Below are 18803 nucleotides of genomic sequence, written 5' to 3' on the forward strand. Positions count from 1 at the left end.
GACCGGCTGGAGCTCTGCCGGATCCATGCACAGAGGAGGAGGACAGTGACCAGGAGGGGGAGGACCAGGCAGACGGGGGAGAGGAACGTCAGGAAGAGGAGGAGGGAGAGCAGCCTGAGACTCCCGGGGGGGGGGCTCTCCCCAGCTAGTAGCCTGGATTCATTGGATGAAGACGCACAGGCTATAATAGACATGAGGCAGAGACGGGCAGCTCAAAGAAGGGGCCAATTAGAAAGGTATTTCCATCCCTGAATTGGCAACAGCTGGGTTTGGGTGTGGTTCTCCTCAGCAGGGTTGAAAAGGCAGGCCCGCCCTTACAGTCTTGTGGAGAGTTATCAACTGGGAGTCCTGTGACCTTGCTTCGATTCTTGGCGTCTCTGATCTTGGATTGTGGCCTAGAAGGCTGAAAGACTTGGGGGAGGCGTGGGTTTTATTATCTCCAGTGTTGTTTTTGCCAGCAAGAATCCTGTTTTATTGCCTGGCCTTTGTGAAACCTCTGTGAAGCTTCATCGTGTTCCTGTCTGTAAGAACAGTTTTTGTTGCCTGTGTTTGCTTTCCAGTATATAAACTGCCTTTGCTTTTTACCAGTGTGTCTGACTACTCTTTTTGGTTGGTGTTGGCGTCTGGGGGACCCAGACAGAACAGTATAACTCTCCACCAACCACCAGACACAGGTTGGGGGGTGGTTTGGTTGTTTATTCTTCCTGCTCTCTGCTGCTGGTTCCTTGTTTGGCATTTTTGCTTTTTGGATTCCTGTTTTTGCCTTCCACCATGGCCGTTTCTGCAGCTGACATGCAGGCTGTGTTTGATGAGTTGCGCAGGGACATTGCGCAGTTGACCCAGACGGTCCTGGTGTTACAACGCCAGGTGGAGGATTTGTGCCAGCCGGCCCCACCCTAGGCGCCCCCTGTGGTACCTCCTCCAGCGCCTTTGTCCAGGAGGAAATGTTTCGTGGCGATGCCAGAAAAGGTCTGGGGGGACCGGCGGCTGTTTTCTGCGTTCCTGAGCCAAGTGCAGCTGTTTATAAATGCCAAGATGATGCACTTTCCTGGAGATGACCACAAGGTGGCGTTTCTTTGTAGCTTGTTGGCTGGCCCTGCAGCATCGTGGGTGGCACCTTACCTGACTCGGGATGACCCTCTACTTCAGAACTTTGCTGCTTTCTGTGACCAGCTGCGTCACCAATTCTCCTGACTCCACGGCTACCGACTCCGGACCGTTTCGACACCTGACGCTTGCTGTGACTCTGCATATTGCGCAACGGACTTGGACTTATCCAGCGTTGGCCCTCGTGGATTCGGGGGCGACGACGAATTTCTTGGACAAAGCCTTTACCCAACGCCATTCCTTGCCCCTTTGTCCTGTCATCCCGCCGTTAATTGTGGAGACCATCAATGGGCGGGTGTTGCTGGCTGGTCCCATCCGTTTCCAGACCCTGCCGGTGCGGATGTGCATCGGAACTCATGAGGAGGCCCTGCAGTTTTATATCACCAAGGGGCTTCATTTTCCCCTCGTGCTGGGGTTGTCGTGGCTGCGCGCGCATGACCCGCATGCGGTGTGGTCCCAGAACCTGGTAACATTCTCCAGTTTGCAGTGTGTGGACCACCACCAACATGTGTGCGCAGCCCACGGCCCAGTAGTTCCCGCAATCCAGTTACCCCGTTGCCTCGAGGAGTTCGCCGATGTTTTTAACGAGGGAGGCGGATCGGCTACCACCGCATCGGACGTACAACTGTGCCATAGACCTGATCCCTGACGCCAAGCTCCCGGCTGGTCATTTGTACTCCATGTCAGAGCCGGAGCTTGTGGATCTCAAGGAGTTTATTGAGAAGAATTTGGCCAAGGGATTTATTCGGCCATCCAAGTCCCCTTTGTCTGCCCCTGTTTTGTTCGCAGACTCGGGGCAGCTAACAACAATGATAAAAACAGCATGTAACAATCCAATTAATAAAACAACTAAAAACCCTTATAATAAAACCAAACATACACACAAACATACCATGCATAACTTGTAATGGCCTAGGGGGAAGGAATATCTTAACTCCCCCATGCCTTATTGTACATTGTTTATGATTGTTGTTAGCCGCCCCGAGTTTTCGGAGAGGGGCGGCATATAAATCCAATAAAACTTGAAACTGGCGGCATAAGTGAGTCTTTATTAGTTTACGAAAATACAGAATGCTCACTCACAATATCATCAGCTCTGATTCGTAGCGCACCAGGGCGTTCTTTTCCTGCACCAGCTTGAACCACTCTTGCATCAACTTGGGGTCGTCCTTCTTCCCCATGCCTGCCAAGAGAAATGTTGGAGTCAGCTCTCGGACACACGCTCTGCTGCTTTCACAAGCTCAACAGTCAAGCAGGGACAAAAATGGACGGGGGCAAAATGTGCAAAGAAAGCTGAGCGAGATGCTGCCAGAGCGCTCCCATCAGTTCTGTTTGTTAGTTTGCCTCTAACATACATAAAGTTAAAACAAACAAAAATCCCAAACCTTCCCCTGGATCTAGATTCTTCCCTAGATGGAAGGCCTCTCTCATCCCAGAATAAATGGTCAAAATGGCAATTCTCTGTTCAATACTGTGTTGTATTTTCCTAATTTGTGTAATTTCAGACCTTCAAGCAGCCTGGCTTTGAATAACGGATATCAGGTGATGTGGTTATTCAAAAGCACATGAATCTCTCACCCATTCTCATAACTCAGCTTTTTGACATGCGTCTACAGAGTGATTAACAGACATATCACTGAACCAACTCAGTGCATTTCCTTGTATGACAGCTAATTTAAAATATCTTTGTTGACAGGGCCCATGCATTATGTTAATGACTAAGAGCAATCATTTCCTGAGTTCTACCACAATAATTTTTACATATATTTTCTACTCCAACAACAATCTCTGAGGGCAGATTAAATGGCACATTATGTCTGAGCAAATTAGTTGCATCCACAACCAATGTATGACATACAATCGCAGTTCCTTACAGACAATACCATCTCAAATGCAAGGAATGTGATTCTAAGGAGATTCTGATTATGAAAGACTTGCCTCTGTTGGCAAAATTGACCTAGAAACATTTAGAAAATTGGCAAATGGAGAGACCATCAACAAAAGTTTCATAAACTCTCATATATCCAAAAGATAAGCCTCCTCTCTTAATGTGAATCTACCCCAACTTTCTTGAACAAACCACTTGTTTTGGAACTGCCATTTCTAAAATTCACAGACAGTAAAATGAAAGTATCAACAGGAACCATATCAAAAGGTGTTTTGTATATTTAAAAATGCAGGGCCTTCAACAGAGTATGGGTTACATTTAAAGGCCAAGAAGAAACAGTGGAAGTGAAATAATCAACTAACAAGACAGATCCTAGCCAAAGAGTGTTTCCCCAGAATGTCATCAATACAGGGTTAAATTCAATTTAGATTCTTTGCACAGTTTTGTAATTCCATCTGAATGGAACAGTTTTTCACTGCTTGGTTATTAGGTCACATTATGTAGCAGCTGGCTTATATAACAAAACATATTTCTAGCATCTGTTCAGCAAGCACAAAAGTCCCTGAAACTAGACACAGCTTCTGGAATCTCACTGTTGCTTGAACCTCATCGTTGACCTGAAGAGGTATGATCCACTGGTTCTTGGTAGCGTTCTTACTTCCAGTGGCCTGGCATCCTGTGCTTTTTCCTCCTTCAAACCACTAAAACATCTATGGAATTAGGAGAACAGAAATCATATGAACCCTTCATCCCAATGCATTACGGTTTTCATGTTGTAAGTGGCAACACCCTGTCCATCGCTCAGTCCAAGCATGCTTTTCTGAGCATCTCTGCACAAGTGCCCTTATAGCCATGGTAAAAGGAGAGAGAGAAATAAAAGCTTATACATGCAAATGGCCAGAATGGTGGAGCCATGAAAAGTGTTAGAAATCCTCCCCACTCTTTCCACTGAGAGGATACATCAAAGAAAAATCCCTAAACAAAATAGCCAAATATTACTGGCCTAGATAAACTTTTATTTGACTTATTTTGTAAAAGCCAATGAGCAGAAGGAGGAGGTGGAGGTGGGGAAGAAGCATGTAAGTAGATGAAAGCCCACCATGAAAAGCAGATACGATGGTTAGCATAAGTTACACACAAACAGTCGCATTCCACCCCTTGCCCCCATGCCTTGGGAAATGGAAACTCTACAATGGATCTTGGGTCCACATGAGATAAAAGTTCAGAAAATCAAATCAGATCACACAAGCCAGGAGGTTGACCATTCAAATTTGAGGGAAGTCAAGGAAAATCAGTTGCAAAAAACCAAACCAAACCAAACTACAGTATTTCTTTTTCCTGTTAATTTTGTAAGGATTTTGGCTTCTCTGCTATTTTCCAAAAACCTCTTTGGGATATCTAGCATGCCAAACAGGAACTTTACTGCGTTGTAATATTACCACCCCAAAGAAAGAGTTTCAGTAGCCTGGAGTATTATATCATATCTAAAAAAAGGAATATTGTAATTTTTACAATATTATCAGGGACATTTTGCAATACGCTTGATAGTGAAGGTATCACTGAGTAAGAAGGAAAGGAAGGAGAAGTTTTGTGAAGGACTTAAACTGTCACATGTTGACCAGCCTCCCTCTATAAATTCAACTGCAGTTTGGAACGTGGATGGAGGGAATGCAAGAACTTACGTTACCTTCATGGACACAGCAAGGACAGAAGGAGAGAGGTCTACGGCGTGGTGTCCCGGCATTGGGCTCAACTTTAGTAGGACAAAAAATGGGAGAGGAAGAAGGGATGGGAAGAGGATATCGGAAGTGGAGAGAAAAAGGAGGAGAAACAGGGTGAAAATAAACAGACAAGCAAAAGGACAAAAAAAAAAAGCACAAGAGTGAGAAAGAAAGAAAGCAACCAACCAGAAGAAAATAGGAAAGAAAAAATAATAATACAAAAAAAATGGAGACGCAGAAACAACAGTCTACAAACGAAACATCCCTTGTCAACACTGATGGAAGAAAAGAGACTGGGGCATTGGAAACAAAAACAGCAAGAGCCACAAAAAGATGAAGAAAAATTGCCAAGATTTGACATCTTTTGTGCATGTAGATTTTTCACGCAATATTACACTTTATGGAAATAAAGAGAAGGTAATACTAAGAGGTTGGCAAGCAATGTTAAGCTTCTAAGAAAGCAGGATTACAAAATACGTTTGAAAGGCCACATTTACAGTTGCCTTCAAGTGACCCACAAAAAATGGGTCAATGATAGAAAATGTTTAATGTTTAGAAAACAACGGCATATAAAGAGGGGTCAACTACCCAACATTTTCTAAAGCAGATTGACCAAGGTTATGTATTCCTTCTGTTAAATATTTTGGGGTTAGAGCCAAAAACTTTTCCTTCTGCCTGAAATATCTATAATCACAGAAAAGATTCTTTGGGTACAACTTGTTAACAAACAATATGCTTAGATTGGGCCTGTCTTAGCTTCATTCAATACATTTTGTTCTTAGTACGTGTACACTTGAACATTTCTAACTTCCATATATATGATCAAAAACTGAACAATTTATTACTACGTTTATTACTAAGCACAGGTCTTTCCCCCTTTTGAATTTCATGCGAAACATAAATAAGGCCCCAAACAGAACTCCATCAGCTGTTGTTTTAGACTTTAGGGCTTCAAAAATAGAAACAAAATGCAGAAAACTAAGGAATATACTCCAATGATCTGTAATGTATTTGTAGAGGAAAAATTTGCATGGAACCACTAAACAAACATTCCTTCTGAGAGAGGCACATAATTCCTCCATTTGAAGAGGACAAAGCATATTTCTCACTGTTGGATATTCTGAATCCACTTTAAACAAATCCAATCATTTCCTTCCTAGCTATGTTGACTAGAAAGGTCCACCCCAACATCATGAAGAATTCAAGATGCACTCTAAATCAGGGGGTATCAAACTCACATTGTCATGGTGTCACATGATGTATCGGGACTTCCCCCCCTTCACTAAACTGGTGTGTTATGCATTTGGCCAGCAGGCCGCGAGTTTGACAACCCTACTCTAAATGTTTCCAGAATGGATTATCTATCAGTGGTATTTACTAGGCATGGCAAGCCCAGAAAAATAATCCATGCTGAAGACAAAAAAATCTGTGGGAGGACCCAGAGGAGAAACTACATGAGTTTATATGTAAAGAGACAAAGTCTTACGTAGAAAGGTTTGTGACGTAAGGATTATAGCAGATGAAGGGTAGTGAAACTACTGTATTGTGAAATGAGGACGAATCATCACATTACTTTGAGAGCATTCAGTAGAAGCCAGAGTGACATGTATTCAAAATGGAAGAGTAAGAGTCATGTTTCCCATTTTGAAGAAATACGCCTTTTGGAAAGGAAAGTTCTTTTAGAAGGGACCATCACAGAACTAGAACAGAAACACAAAGGACGGATCAAAATTAAAGAAACACCAATCTGCACACAGGGTGGAGATAAACCAATTTTCATAGACAGAAGAGACATTTGAGTATGGAAAAGTTTAATCAGAGGAAAAGAGGGTACAGTACGGTAGCTACATAAATATTTTACAAAGTATATATTTTCTGAACTTAATCGTATTTGAAGAAATTCCACTGCTGGTATCTACGGCATATCTAGAGATATATAATCATAAAATAATTAGCTCAAATGTCCTCAAAGTGGGTTTTTTTTAATTGTTTGAGGAAATCAGACATGGAGACGCATGTCGACAAGAACAATCTATGCAGAGGTGGGTTTCTTCTAATTTGAACTGATTCGCCTGAACCGGTAGCAACCAGCTGGTGACATCACAATGATGTCACAGGACCGATTTGGTCGGTGTCGGTCCATGGATGCCAGCGAGGTAAACTAGAATCCACCCCTGAATCTATGTATCATTTAAATAACAAAATAAATCTGGAAGAATAAGTTTTAACTTTGAACTCTCTCTCAAGATCCTGGATTGGGTATCTATTTCAAACTATTGGAATTTTACAGGTCTAACTGACCAGGTTGGCATCTACAAAGCTGCATGGGAATGTTCTCTTGAGCTTTCACAATCTCTAGATTGACAGGTAGCAACAATGACAAAGAAAGTGTTTACACAATAACACTCACTGAACCAACCGTGATTATTTTTGAACTAGCAACAGTCACCTGTACATTAGGACATCATACTTAGACTACTAAAAAGTTTTTCCTATCTAACCTACCTAATCTTTAAAAAGCATATGTAAAATGCAACATATAGGTTGCTAACTGGTACACAGGTTATACAATACATATCAAAGATCTACATGGTCTGTCAAGTGTTAGTTATAATTAAATTTATAAAACCTTTGTAGCGTGACTATTCCTTGGATGATTTGTCAAATAATTAAATTTTGCAGAAAAAGCCTTCTTGAGGTCACCAGAGATCCAGACAACTCCTTATCCAACCCAACAGCAAAGACTCCCCCAACCCCAAAAAGATCCTTTCTTTCAAATACTACACAACAAGGTAAACTTCTCTACTCTCACATTTTCCAGAGATGTCAGGCTGCAACTACATCATCTCCACAAACGTGGTCCAATTATAATATACTTTTTAATAGAAGACATCTGTAAAAGTGCAGGGCAGGGAATGTTGAAGCAAAGCATTAAATAGGTGAATTACATCAACATGGATCTCTACTGTTTTGCTGATCAACCAATGCAGGCTTGTACATCTCACAGGCTTGCAAAGCCGCCCCGAGTCTTCGGAGAGGGGCGGCATACAAGTCCAACTAATAAATAAATAAAATAAATAAAGCTCAATGCTGAATACAGAACTGAAAAATTATTTATCTTATGTTTGTTTGTTTCAATGAGATTTGATCTCTACTTGAAACCCATTGGACTCTAATGAATTGAAAGAATGTACAAAATACACAGTCCAAAATACAAAATATTATTGCAATTAAAATAGCAAACTTCAAAATCTAATTCTCCAAACTGGAGATTAATTGGTGCAGCGCTGCTAGTTAAAATTAATCTCCAACAGCGTTCTGGAAGTCCATGATGAATGACTCTCTTGTTTCCAATGGGTGCTGTTAAAAGAATGCCGACTGCTTGGGTCTTTCCACTGTGTCTTCTAGTAGGTGGGGACCATTAGCAAGTGCTTTCTAATTTTTGAACAGGGCAAGCAGAAAAGGGCAATGGTTACAATACCCAGGCCTTGGGTCAGTACAGGTCTTCCAAGCCAGCATCTTCTACTGCATCCAAAAACCTACCACTGATCAGAGCAGCTCCTGCAGCAGAGATCTAATGAAATTCACTTCCAAACCTCATGATTTGTAACAAGAAGGTAAAAGGTAAGTGGTCAAATTAAGTCAAAAGATACCTCTTTTTATAGAGTAAAGAATAAAACAATAGAGATCATAGATAAAGTGTAAACTGTAAGACAGAAAGAAAAATAGGAACGAAAAAAGATATAAAGAAGTAGATTTACAACAGGTCTAAGTACAATTTGTATGCCGCCCCGAGTCTTTGGAGAGGGGCGGCATACAAATCTAATAAATAAAAATTATAAATTTACCTCTTTCTCCAAAGTTGCATTATGTTTCCTTTCTATGATCTATCTAATTATCAAAACCTTAAATTGTAAAGTTCATTTTTTTTTGTTTTTATGCAAAAAGTCTCTAACAGGTTTTGAGTTGGCAATAGATATTATTTTTTCTCTAATCAAGCAAATTAACTTAACTCATCTTCTAATGCTGACAGCCACAATTGGATTTTGGACACAGTTTGGATTTGTACATGCTTCATATTCTCCATATGGCATGTTTAACATGAAGGTTTTTAAAAATTCTCATTAATCTTGACTTTATCATACCACAAATATCCATACCACCCAAATCTCAGGTCATGTCCTTTTAACATTAAGAGCATTTTTATTTCCCAGCAGCATTCAGTCTTTTATCCAAAACAAACAGTAAGCTACCAAAGACAATTTCAATTCAGGTAATACTAATTTTCCTTTGGCTCTTGTAACATCTTATGTTTAAATTGTGATTCACACACACACCCCTTGTCACATAAAGTTAGATACATCCCTTTGCTATTAATCAATTGTCAACGTAGGTATTATCCAAAATAAAAACATCACTGAAATATCAGACTTCCAGGGCAGAAATGGTGAACTGGAGATGAATTCACTAAAAGTGAAGCTGATGATCTTGGCAGAATGAAGATGTTTCGGCAAGTAGACAGGCTCTTTGTAATACCTCTCTGGATAAGGAGAGGATGCAAGATCACCCACAAGTGCTCCAGATAGCACTTTTCATGGGAAGACTGCAAGACAGCAGTCTTTGGCAAGTTCAGATGAGGGAATAGCTCTCATGATCCAACTACTGTTGCATCTTTAAGGACTCCTGGTTCACATATTTCCTTTTGTAATTAATTTCAGAAATTTCAGAAATTAATTTCAGGCAAACTCTGTGTTGATTTAGAGCAGTGATTTTCAACCTTTTTTGAGCCGCGGCACACTTTTTACATTTACAAAACCATGGGGCACATTGAGCGGGGGGGGGGGGGGGGGGGCGGGGGGGTGGTGGTAAAAAAAGTTTGGGCAAAAAAATTCTCTCTCTCTCCCTCCCTTTCGCTCTATTACCCTCTCCCTCCCTCTTTCTATCCCTTTCTTTTTTCTCTCTCTCCATCCCTTTCTCTCTTCCTTCCTTCCTCTTTTTTGCTCTCTTTCTCTCCCTCCCTACCTGTCTTTCTCTCTCCCACCTTCTTTCTCTTTCTCTTTTTCTTTCTCTCTCTTTTTCTTTCTCTCTCTCTCTTGCTCTCTCTCTTTCTTGCTTTTTCTCTCTATTTCTCTTTCTTTCTCTCTCTCATTTTCTTTCTCTCTCTTGCTTTCTTTCTTTCTCCCTCTTGCTTTCTTTCTCTCTTTCTTTCTTTATTTCTCTCTCTCTCTTTCTTTATTTCTCTCTCTCTCTCTTGTTTTCTTTCTCTCTCTGAGCTTCGCGGCACACTAGTGTGCCACGGCACACTGGTTGAAAAACACTGATTTAGAGCAAGGTCCCTTAGTGAGATTTACCACAACAAGTAATCTAAAACTGGTGATACATTATCTTAGAGCCTTCACATGCCCTCCCTTAACATTTAAACAACTTTCCCCAACATAGCACTTTGCAAATATATTGGGACACAGCTCCCAGAATTCCTCACTTCTGATTGAGTTTTTTAGATGAAGTCACATTCTGAGAGGTTTATTTTGCAGGGAAAACACTAATCCCCTTAGATTTTCACAACAGTAACTGAAGATTCCCTTCATTAAGACTGCTAAGTTTATTGTAGATATTTTAATTGGATATTTTAATTGGAAATTCCTGTTCCAGTTCCAATTTGATTTGCGAGCATTCTGGCAACCCCGTGACAAAGTAATGGCATCAACATCAATCACACAACATGAACTACAACTAGAAAGCCACAACTTTCCTTTTCTGCACTTAACACAGCATTGCATTTAAAGCAACATTACTCAAGCCTGGCAAATTTAAGAGGTGTGGGCTTCAACTCCCAGAATAACCCAGCCAGCAGTCCATACGTCTTTAACTTGCCAAGTCTGAAAACTACTGATATAAAGGGATACTGCCATTTAGGTAATTAAAGGAATACCCATTTTTTTCCACTGGGCATTTAGATTTAGAAATTTCAAAAATAGCTGAAAAGTAAATATTTATGCCATGATTTAAGAGAAATAACTGGAAATTGTGTCATTCTATTAGCATAATTTCAATGAAAGAAACACCATATAAATACAGTGATACCTTGTCTTACAAACTTAATTGGTTCTGGGATGAGGTTCTTAAGGTGAAAAGTTTGTAAGATGAAACAATGTTTTCCATAGAAATCAATGGAAAAGCGATTAATGCGTGCAAGCCCAAAATTCACCCCTTTTGCCAGCCGAATCGCCCGTTTTTGCGCTGCTGGGATTCCCCTAAAGCTCCCCTCCATGGAAAACCCCATCTCCGTACTTCTGTGTTTTTGCGATGCTGCAAGGAAATCCCAGCAGGGGAATCCCAGCATCGCAAAAACGAGCACTTCGCTGGCAAGGGAAGTAAGGAGGTGGGGTTTCCCAGAGAAGGGAGCATCAGTGAAATCGCAGCATCGCAAAAACACTGAAGTCTTCGAAATCCCACCTCCTGTTTTTGCGATGTTGCGATTTCACTGAGGATCCCCTCGCTGGGAAACCCCACCTCTGGACTTCCATTGCCAGCGAAGCACCCATTTTTGTGCTGCTGGGATTCCCCTGCAGCATCGCAAAAATACAGAAGTCTGGAGGTGGGGTTTCCCATGGAGGGGAGCCTCAGGGGAATCCTAGCAGTGCAAAAACGGGTGCTTCGCTGGCAACGGAAGTCCGGAGGCGGGGCATCCCAGCGGCAGCGGTGGGTTTGTAAGGTGAAAATAGTTTGTAAGAAGAGGCAAAAAAATCTTAAACCCCGGGTTTGTATCTCGAAAAGTTTGTGTGGCGAGGCGTTTGTAAGACGAGGTATCACTGTAATTCCAAAAAAAGGCAGGAAGTAATAAGTAGTAATGTTGCATACAGTCCAAATGGAATATGCAGATAGCCAAAGAACACAGGTTATGAAAAGCAAATTTGACTGGTTTTGTTTTGTTTTGAGTTTTAGCAATGTAAAACTGTTATATGAAAAAAAAATGACAGTGTTCCTTTAAATTGTTTCAAGGACTATTTTTAAAAAGCCATCAATTAGCAAAAGTGAAAGGAAGACTGTTTTCCAGGAGGGATTAGGAAGAGAAAGCAGAAATAGTAGTAGAGTGGGAAGAACATCAGCAAGGAAGGAGCGCCTGCTAGGTGTAACTTAGCATGAACCCTTTTACAGCTCCATCTATAAGACACAAAGCTTTATAGAAAGACCCTGAAAACTCGACTCTTCCCTCGGAGCAGGATGCTGTATCAGTGATCATTATGTATTTAGATAAATGAGATGAATTTTTACTTTGGCCCCGAAAGTGTTAATACTGTGTGCATTTTTAAAAACCTTATTTGCTGGACTTTTACTATTTGCATCTCTGGCTGCTTTTAATGTTGTTAGCCACCCAGAATTGTTTAGCAAGCAGGCAGCCATATAAACTGAACATAAATAAATACATGACATGATTCTGTCCTGTATCTTAGAAAACAAAATAACTTGGACTTGCTCTGAGTCCCCATATGTGGAGCTTCAAGCAATCTATGAGCAAAATATGTATGGGGTTGGTTTTTTTTGCAACCGCTGAATCCTAAAATACATTTTAAGAAATTTTTAGTGTAAATGAAGCTTAAACGAACACACTTTTTTCTTGAAGCAAGGCTTCAAGGGTGGGTGGAAAAAGGTTAAATGGCCTTGGGAAAACGATTCTTTCTTTAAAGAAAGAATATGTGAAACTGGAGTTTGATGTGTCTTCGTGACACATAGTGGAATTCACAGTAGCCGAATGCAAAAACAAAAATATGAATAACATTCCTAAAGTCATCATCTTGAGAATAATATAGTAATCTAGAACTATATTTCTCCACTTTACAAAGTTTAGCTCCCAAAATCCATCAGTGAAATCCACACATAGTGAAGTTGCTAAGGTTGAGAAATACTTCTTCCTTGTAATTCCTAGGTGTAAAATGTGCAGTATGGCAAACTATAATGGCCCCTTTTCAATTGCTACATAAGGAAAGAGATAAAAGAGATTTAGAGATTTGAGCCTCCTAAATAGGCTGTCACGCTACCAAGCTGCTAGAAGAGTAGAATTTCTAATTAATTTGTTACTGAATAAACTTGTCTAAATTAAATTAATCAACATCATCCATGCTTAGGACTATGCAAATATCCAGGAGTGGATCTCACAGCTCTGGATGAAAACAGAACACCACAATCCCTAGAGTAACAGTTCAAAAACTCACTACAGGAATAAAAAACATGATTAATCCTAAAACAAAAAGAAAATACATTTCCATTAGGAACAAAGGACCAATTCCCTGACAGGTCATTTGAGCAATGAGATTTTTCGTCAGGGAGGGACAGCTTGAGTTGATGTGAAAGCCAAGTCTGATTTCACTTTGAAAAAAAGTTGAATCAGGGCCATCTGAAAAAAAAACTGTTTTCATATTCAAAGCAGTCTGTTTTTACATCTTCTCTGCAGTTTTGAGACCTCTTCTGTATGTTGCATCTATAGCTAATGCAAGAGTGAGCAACCAATGAGCCAACAGTTACTGCTGAACTACATCTTGCATTATTGCCATGATTCTTGGCAATGATGGCCAAGGTTCTGAATGAGGAAGTGAAAGCATAACAACTGCTGGCCCTGGCTGGAGAATTTATTTATTTTATTTATTAATTGGATTTGTATGCCGCCCCTCTCCGTGGACTCGGGGCGAACCCTGGAAGTTGAAGTCCAAACATCTTAAAGTGGTTTAAGTTTGAGAAACACCACTCTAGAGGATCACAAGGAGCTTTCTCTGAATCTATTTCCATCCCTCCTTTTTTTTTCTCACTGCAACAAGCTTGATTGATTGCTCATTTATTTATTTATTTATTTATTTATTTATTAAATTTAAAGGCTGCTCGACTCCAAAACAACACTTGTGGCTTGTAGATGGAAAGAATAGAAAGCCATAATAAATAAGAAGAAACCATGTGCTGTATCTCCAGGAAAGACAAATTCCACAGGTTAAAAAAGATAGGTACACCTGTACAGGCATAATTGTGGCTTTCTCGGTCTGGTGCTTTCCAGCCCAACTGAGCTCTGAAACAAAAACCCGCTAATGAAAGGACTGCTCGAGAGTCTTTCCTTTGAGCTGGAAAAGGGGTTGTGCCCTCGCCAATCCATTGGGCGGTTCCATCTCATTGCTTGTGAGCTGGGGTGGCGAGAGGTCAGTGCAGGGGAACTGGAGCAGGAGAGGGTGTCAGCAAGGTTAGTGCCAGAAGAGAGGGTCTGCCATACATACCACCCAGATGCAAGTCGATGAGGTCACTGTAATAAGACTCTCCCCAATAGTCTACAACAAGGAATTGGTGAAGAGAGAGAGTTATTGGTTCAAGTCCCTCCTCCTCCGCCACCTGCCCTCCCCACTCCCTGCCCAGATTTCAAAGTATTCTATTAGAGAAATTGCAAACACGAGAAAGCACAGAGAAAGAGAGAGAGAGAAAGAGAGAGAGACAGAAACAACAATAAATCATGCATCTTTATAATCATCATATGCACATACATAAATATGATAGGTACTAAAAAGACAAGGAAAGGAAGTAACATTCCCTTAAAAAAATATAGGCAGGCAAGACAGGCAGGGATGGACTTCCAAGCAAAGAAAGGGAACGGGCTGAGTTTTGTCAAGTTTATTTCAGCATGTGCACTTCACTATTTTTATATGCCATTGGGGTGGGGGCATTAAGGAAGGTTCTGCAAACATTTTCCAGTGGGAAGAAATTCCATGTATGTTTAGGCATAGAAGCATGGTCGAAATTCCATCCTTGTGTGCTTGTGTCGACACTATGCTTGTGTACAAAGGAGAAGGGCTTGGATTGTGCTGCTGTGGCTACCACCTTGACTTGTTGATAAAGTCTGTTGCTGGACTGGACAATGTTGAGTGTTGCAAGGAAGACTTTAAAGGAGAATATTTGTAGCCCAGGTTTGAAATTAGGGGTCCTTGGTATTCTCTGAGTTTGATTGTTTCATCTTCAGTCTAGAAGAGTCGTGGCGAACCGTTTTTTCCTCGGCTGACGAAAGAGCATGTGCGCACGCTTTTGCGCATGCATGAGTGCCCACATCCTTAATTCAATGCCTGGGGAGGGCAAAAACAGCTTTCCCCACCCCCTGGAGGCCAGAAACAGCCTGTTTCTCAACTTCTGGTGGGCCCAGTAGGCTCGTGTTTCGCCCTCCCCAGGCTCCAAAGGCCAGTGGAGGGTAAAAACGCCCTTCCCCATCTCTCCAGAGGCTCTCTGGAAGCCAAAAACACCCTCCCAGAGCCATTCTGAGTGCCAACAATCAGCTGGCTAGCACACACATGCACTTTGGAGCTGAGCTAGGGCAACGGCTTGCGTGCCAGCAGATATGGCTCCGTGTGCCACCTGTGGCACCCATGCCATAGGTTCGCCATCACTGATCTAGGAGGCAATAGACTGGTAATATCATCAGTCATATCAGGCTGATGATATTATCTAGTTTGGATATTGAAATGTCTGCTAGAAAACAATCAAGCTGAAAGAGCACCAAGGACCCCTGAAGGATGACTTTCTGACTTCATCCTTCAATTGCTCAGCATGTTGCCCAATTGCTCAGCATGTGGCCTGCTTTTATCTAGGCGGCTAAAGAAGTCTGAAGTTTTCCTTTCGCAACTATTTTTTTACATTTTATTCATTCTTCAGAGGAACATTCCGCAAGAGGACTCAATAGAATCCTGAAGTTTGCTTATGAGATCCTCGGAAACTCTGAGTTGTTAAACAACTACGTAACAACTTTGCTCAGGTACGTATCTCCGGAGGGAGTTTGTTCAAAAGGACCAGGGCCGCCACAGAAAAGGCTCTTCTCCTAGGTTCGGCCAGATGACATTGTCTGACCGACGGGACCTGGAGAAGGCTGACTTTGTGGGACCTAACCGACCACTGGGTTGCATGAGGCAGAAGATGGTAATCTGGTCCTAAGCCATGTAGGGTTTTATAGGTCATAACCAACACTTTGAATTGTGCCCGGACAATCATTTGTATAAATAAAATAATAATTAACGTAGTCCATCTGATATAGCCTTCTTGAAAGGTTCACAGAACTAAAAAGTGTGGGCCAATACAGTTGGAACTGAGCAATGGTGTAATGACAACAACACAACATCTCAAAACTCAGTGGCATTAAGGAGCTGCCATGCCTCCTCTGTAGAAAAGGAACATTCCACTCTAAAATTATGTTTTAGGGAGAGATCCAATGAAAAATTCTTACAATAGAACTTCCTTTAGATCCAAGATGTGGTTTTTAAAACTATCTGCAAAGTCATTATGAGAGTATTTTGATTTATTAAAAGCATCCCCCTTTATAAAAAGAAGAAAAAGACATAGAATATTAATTACTTAAAGTTCAATTTCTAGTAAGAAATTACCCATAAGTCACCCAATGTACCAAACTTTCCTTTGTGGCGTTCTCAGGCAGCACAGAGAGAATTTGGCAGCAATTGCCAATGTTTGAAAGCACTATTAAAAGGCATTAAAATATTTAACTACTTGATTATTGTTGACGTGCCATTGGGTAGAAATAGAAATTTGATTTTCCCCCTCCAATGCCAAGGTATTTCAAGTTACCTCTAAACTGTACAAACTATACGTCTCTCGACAGATTTATTTATTTATTTATTTGGCTTAATGCAAAGAACTCCGCAAACCACGGAAAATAATATATAGAGTGCAAATTTGTGCTTTAGGCAGAAGAGAGGTTTTGCTTTCTTTACATCTCCACAATAACAACTCTGTGAGATTAGTTGGAATCAGAGAATGGGATTGATTTAAAGTCACCCATGGTCTGGGACTGTATAGTCCAACACCTTAGCCACCAATCCATTTTGGCTCTTTATCAAATGTATACTAAGCAGAAATATAACTCGAGGGTCTAGGTCAATGATGGCGAACCTAGGGCACGGATGCAACAGGTGTCACACCTATCTGTTGGCACGCAGGCTGTTACCCTAGCTCAGCTCCAAAGTGCATGTGTGTGCTGGCCAGCTGATTTTCGGCTTGCACAGAGGTTCTGGGAGGGCGTTTTTACCCTCCCTCAGCTCCAGGGAAGTCTTTGGAGCCTGGGGCAGGCAAAGCACTGGGCCCAGCAGAAATTGGGAAACAGGCTGTTTCCGGCCTCCAGAGGGCCTCCGGGGGGCAGGGGAAGCTGTTTTCGCCCTCTCCAGGCCTAGAAATATGGGTTTGGGCACTTGTGCATGTACTACAGGACATCCCCACGCTCTTTCGGCACTCGAGGAAAAAAAGGTTCGCCATCACTGGTCTAGGTATACCTCCAGAGTGAAACAACCCTCTTCACAAGGATGTTATTTTAACATACATCATCAGCCAACAAAGGATGCCTGCTTTACAAAGTTTTTCATCATGCAGTGTCAGAAGAGCATCATCTTTGGCCACACTGGCAATTAGTCATTAAAGGAGAGAGAATGCAGCTCTTCAGTAAATTATTTCAAAACTTTTATACCACTGCATTCTGTGCAGTGTACGACAATAAAAAAGTATCAATAATACCCTATAATGAAGTACACTAAAAGTCCAGGATGACCCGTCAGTATAATATAGGCACTAAAGGCTATTTAAAATGAATGGCATGTTAAAAAAGGTAAAGGTTTCCTTCAAACATATGTGCTAGTTTTTCCCGACTCTAGGGGGCAGTGCTCATCTCCGTTCCTAAACCAAAGAGCCAGAACCTTCCCACCAAAGGTGATCTATATTTTTCTACTTGCATTTTTTACATGCTTTCGAACTGCTAGGTTGGCAGAAGTTGGGACTAAACAATGTCGTTTGGTGGGCCCCAGGGGAAGAGCCTTCTCTGTAGCGGCCCCGGCCCTCTGGAACCAACTCCCCCCGGAGATTAGAAGTGCCCCCACCCTCCCTGTCTTTCGTAAACTACTCAAGACTCACTTATACCGCCACGCATGGGGGAGTTGAGATATTCCTTCCCCCTAGGCCATACAAGTTATGCATGGTATGTCTGTGTGTATGTTTGGTTTTATAATAAGGGTTTTTAGTTATTTTATTATTGGATTGTCACATGCTGTTTTATCATTGTTGTTAGCCGCCCTGAATCTACGGAGAGGGGCGGCATACAAATCCAATAAATAATAATAATAATAATAATAATAATAATAATTATTATTATTATTATTATTACTATAAGTAACGGAAGCTCACCCAGTTATGTGGCGCTAGGGATTCGAACTGCTGAGCTTTCGATCAACAAACTCAGCGTCTTAACCACTGGGTCTTTAAGAAGACATTTTAGCATTCAATTTAATTAATATTAATTTAATTAAATTTTAGAATTTAAGAAGACATGTTAGTGTCTTCTTAAATGCCAGAAGAGATTGGACTAGGTGTAGAGTTGACGGTAGAGTTTTGAAAGATGTGGGGGATACCACAGTAAAGTCCTGCCCCTTAATTTCACACCACAATTGTATTTCGGCAAATCCTATCTAATTGTCCTTAGAGACCAGGGAGACTCATTTGGGATTACCGCTAAATGCATCAAACTACATTTAAAAAAAACACACATGGGAAGATATAGGTGGGAAATAGTTGAGGATATGTCACTACTGAAATTGAAGTGACATGAATATCTAGAAATCTTATGTCCCATTTTTTTCAGACGAGCCTAAACCAAGTCTAAATTTTTCGAACTTTTTAAAATTCTTAACCCTGAGTTGAAAAGACAATTAACAGTAATGATGTGTCAGCTGAAAAGTGAAGCTTCGGGAAAAGCAGGTCTCTGGGATATTTTCCTCGGCCACAACTTTCCTTATCTCCCATCACATTTTGTATATATAGTGGAACCTTAAAGATCTTCTGCCTACCAGCTCACCACCACTGCATGTAATATGTGGGAGGTAATGTTCTCTCATTTTACAAGATTGCTCAGTCTCCTGTGGCCCTATTTACCAGGATGTCATAGACAGCCCAACCAAAAAGAAAAGAAGCAAGTCCAATAATTTTAACCTGCATTGGCTGCTATGGGAGGGAAATCTACATGTGAAAGGACAAAGATGGATTAGGGATCACACCCTGTTATTGAACCAGGAAAGTGG

The 18803-nt window shown here is 41.2% G+C and overlaps 1 protein-coding gene across 7 annotated transcripts in view; it reads right to left on the minus strand.

Moving 5' to 3' along the window:
• Positions 1-18803, minus strand: part of MICAL3 (microtubule associated monooxygenase, calponin and LIM domain containing 3) — a 286121-nt gene that overhangs the window by 9244 nt on the left and 258074 nt on the right. For 6 of the 7 annotated variants that reach the window (XM_070756490.1, XM_070756492.1, XM_070756489.1 and 3 more), the window contains 2 exons: positions 13974-14024; positions 2191-2290 (listed from right to left, as the gene is read on the minus strand). In XM_070756490.1, coding sequence (XP_070612591.1) covers positions 2191-2290; positions 13974-14024 — 151 coding nt within the window. The remainder of the gene's footprint in view (positions 1-2190; positions 2291-13973; positions 14025-18803) is intronic. The other variant, XM_070756493.1, reaches the window with a different exon arrangement.

Source organism: Erythrolamprus reginae, chromosome 6, assembly GCF_031021105.1.
Source record: "Erythrolamprus reginae isolate rEryReg1 chromosome 6, rEryReg1.hap1, whole genome shotgun sequence".
NCBI classification, from domain to species: Eukaryota; Metazoa; Chordata; class Lepidosauria; order Squamata; family Dipsadidae; genus Erythrolamprus; species Erythrolamprus reginae.